This window comes from Triticum aestivum, chromosome 2B (genome assembly GCF_018294505.1).
Source record: "Triticum aestivum cultivar Chinese Spring chromosome 2B, IWGSC CS RefSeq v2.1, whole genome shotgun sequence".
NCBI classification, from domain to species: Eukaryota; Viridiplantae; Streptophyta; class Magnoliopsida; order Poales; family Poaceae; genus Triticum; species Triticum aestivum.
The window spans coordinates 32,995,853-32,999,538 of NC_057798.1; the positions used below are offsets into that span (position 1 = coordinate 32,995,853).

A 3,686-nucleotide genomic window follows, 5' to 3' on the forward strand; every position below is an offset into this window, starting at 1 on the left:
AGCATTGTTGTTCTGGTGATATTGCTAGGCAGAATCATGCCCATCGCTCATGGTCATTGCTGATGAGAAGTCATGATTCCATGATGTGTGATTCAACACATCCTCTACGTTCTCTTCTTCATCTGACTCGTTGGTATCATCGGCATGACCAATGTCAACATCTGTATTTTCATCTTCCATCTGGTTTTGCATGTGCCCATCTACCTGGTCACCGTCCACCTCGCCACTATAATAACCATCGGCATTTTCTCCTTCTACCTAACTACTCTGCCCTTGTTTGTAACCATCATCTCCAACATTCGACATAGATAGCATCATCCCCTCACTGCTTTGCCCAGGATCGTAACCACCCTCACCTTCAGGTGCAATTACCTCCTTCCCAACGGGAAGCACTAAGGCACAAGGATTGCATCCCCTGCTTTCGCAACCTTGTAATCCGCGCACCCACTGAGAGTCCCGCTCTATTGGCCTCAAATATAAGAAAATGTTTGAAATTGACCGGGTCACAATGCATGAACACCCACGGTGTGCTTTTCAGTATTCAGCCCTAAACATGTTGTCAACCATTCTTTCAACTGGCTAATAGAACATGTTTGAGGGGCGGTCAGTGGCACCTCTACGTGCTCAAATTCACTCAGGTCAACCATAATTTCATTTGTTTGGACAATACCAGGATCGTAATAAAATATGAACTTCACTATATCAGACATCTCGTCTCACCTATACAATTATTTAACATGGGCAGACTAAACAACATGACAAACTACAAATATATTACGGAATATTAATGGAGCAAGTAAAAATATTCACACACCTAAAAATATGGACAGAACTAAATATATTAAGGATAGTACCGAAGCAACTAAAAATATCGACATAACTAAATATATTAAGGATAGTACTCGAGCATTGCTGCTGCTCTAGATGTTTTTTTTAACACAGACGCAAGCGCTCATATACACGTGCATACACTCACCCATATGAACGCACATACGCACACCCCAACCCTATGAGCACCTTCGAAAGACTGAACCGGCATATCATCTTGAAATTTACGAAGTCACCGTAGGCACCTCGTCGTCGACGGGAACGTCTACTCCCATTGAATGCACATTGCCAGAAATCATGAAATAAATCCAGAAATAAATGCGAGCACCAGGACTTGAACCCTGATGGGCTGGGCATACCACAGTCACTGTAACCATCCAACCACAGGTTGATTCGCAGATGTTTCTTTCTTGAAACTTCATTATCAACGTCACGTCCACGAATCCTGATGAGAGCAAAAAAGATGTTAACCTTTTCCATCTTCATCATATGACGTTTATACATGGCATGTGCAATATAACAGATTAGATCATAAATCAGCGATAAGTGGACGAGGGGGCAATCAGGAAGGACCGAAGGAAGGATAGGTCGCTAACGCGGAGCCGCGGAAGAGATGCACCAAGCAGTCGACGAACTTGTCCCCTCGAATCGATGTACAAGGTCGATGCGGCGGTGTAGGCCAAAAGCTAGGGTTCGCAGCGACACGGCGTGGTCATGTCGGATCTCCAGGGTTGCAGCGAGGAACGATCTCAGTGTATCGTCCGCGTGGCCTGCATCACCGTGGCGTGCGCCTAGTCCTTTGGGCGATTGAGGCCCAGGTTGGGGGCCCGGGGCGGCCTCCCGCATCGGCCTGGGACGCCATGTTGGGAAGGAGTCCTCCAGCTCATGTTCTCCCGTACGAGTATGTGTATGTAATCTAATCCATCATACTATTTGTGAACTAAAATTCATCATTCTCGACACTTAGACGTACAAAGGTGTACAAGAAATTCGCGTGTAAACACCACACTTCCATTATTGAGTACAAACAACACATGACTTGAAATGTAGTAGCAGTAGTAGGAAAAATAACACGTACGGTTGCAAGCGATCAATCAGCGAGGCATGGATGATGATCGCACATGCACAACCACTACTCCCTCTGGACGATCGATCAAAAGACCACTTCGGCGTTGGCAAACTCCTCTCTCTTGTGGGTCACGTCCGTCACCATCTCACCGAACCTGCACGGTGGGCTGACCACCGGCACCGTGCCGCACGCGTACTGTCCACCATGCCCGCGGCGAAGTCCATTGGCAAGCACGTCCTTGGACTTCTGTGCGATGATGACGGAGTTCACCACGTCGTCATCGGGGTGGCACACGGCCAGCACCTCGAACCCGCCTCCTGCGATGTCCTGGGGGTCGACGATCGGGTACAGGAACCCGCGTGCCCCGTGTGCACTGCGTACAACAAGGGCCGCACCGTCTGCCATGTGTGCACCGAGGTGCGCGATCACCTTGGCCTTGTCCTCCGCGGCCATGCCCACGAGCGCAGCCAGGAAGACGACGTCGTATGTAGCGAGCTCAGCAGCGAGGTCCGCTACATCGGCCGTGTGGAACGACATGCGGGCGCCCACGTCCTTGTCCGCGCGGAACAGCTTGCTGGCGCGGTCGTTGGCCGCCCCACATAGGTCATAGTTGTCGAACATGGTGTCGGGCAAGTGGCGCGCGGCGAGGACGAAAGAGCTGAACGGCAGTGGGCCGGAGCCGATGAAGGCGACCCGGGCCGGGGCGATGCCACCGGGCACATAGCGCGCCAGGAGCTCGTACTCAAGCTTGCTGAGGTTGATGTAGTTGTTGTAGTAGGGGAACATACCTAGGTGGTCGAGTGGGTTGTCAAAGGCAGCGAGCATGTCGGAGTAGTGCGCCTCCAGCTTTCCCTCGGCCTCGGAGCAGAGGCGGATGAGGCCCTCCCGCATCTCCTGCGCCTCCGGGCCGAGCTTGGTCACGTCCACAGGGCTCGGAGGAACGCACGCGGTGACCAGCTCGGTGAAGAGCGCGTCGACGTCCGGGGACGGGCTGAGCGACGGCAGCTTGGCGATGGCGGCGTGGAGTCCGGTGATCTTCTGGACCAGGGCATCCACCTCCTTGTTCTGGGCAGCCATTTTTCTTGCCTTCTCTAGGTACCTCAGGCGCAGGAGTGGAGTAGAGAGTGGTTGATGGAGCTGCTTGCTTGATGAGCTATGGAGTGGGCAGTACTGGGTATAAATATGTAGCTAGCTGCCGTCTAAAGTGGACTGGTGGAGTCGCAATAGGGCGCATGCATGCACGCTTCACGCGTCCATGCCCAATGAGGCTGGTTTCATGCCTCTGTTCTGTTGTGACGTGTTCAGAGTTCACACGTTCTGTTGTTGAAGTGGACAGAGTTTTCTATGTCTATTTGTAGATAACTTTGAATAAAGAGCTTAGGGCAATACAAGGAAACAATTATCATCGTCTATACCTAATGGAATTAAAATTTAATTTAATTAAATAATTACGAGACATTTAGAATAATCAAGAGTGGATGTAAAAAACTCACGACTAAGAATATGTAAGCATACGCTGTGAAAGGTAGGACAGATGACCTCAATCATTGCACGGTTAATCATGAAATTGTATAAAATTATTGGATGAACACTTAATTAGTAGTCCACGAACACTTAATTTGTGCTCCAGTTATTACGATCTTTTATTAGACGAACACTTAACTTGTGCTCCACTTATTGTCATCTTGATTCGATGAACAGCTAATTGGTGTTCCACTTATTACAATGAACACTTAATTTATTGCGTAAGGAGAAATTTGGTCCTTTATGTTAGGCCTATGTCAGTTGA

At 49.5% G+C, this 3,686-nt stretch overlaps 1 protein-coding gene across 1 annotated transcript; it reads right to left on the reverse strand.

The window, feature by feature from the left end:
• Positions 1 to 1,825: 1,825 nt before the first annotated feature.
• Positions 1,826 to 3,029, reverse strand: LOC123040191 (probable nicotianamine synthase 2). Its single transcript, XM_044463107.1, has one exon. It carries the CDS (start codon positions 2,972 to 2,974, stop codon positions 1,982 to 1,984), a length of 993 nt encoding a protein of 330 aa, XP_044319042.1. The 5' UTR covers positions 2,975 to 3,029; the 3' UTR covers positions 1,826 to 1,981.
• Between the last annotated feature and the right edge of the window lie 657 nt (positions 3,030 to 3,686).

What these genes read in the sequence shown, in the direction of transcription:
- LOC123040191 (XM_044463107.1), bottom strand. Translation starts at nt 2,974, where the DNA reads ATGGCTGCCCAGAACAAGGAGGTGGATGCCCTGGTCCAGAAGATCACC.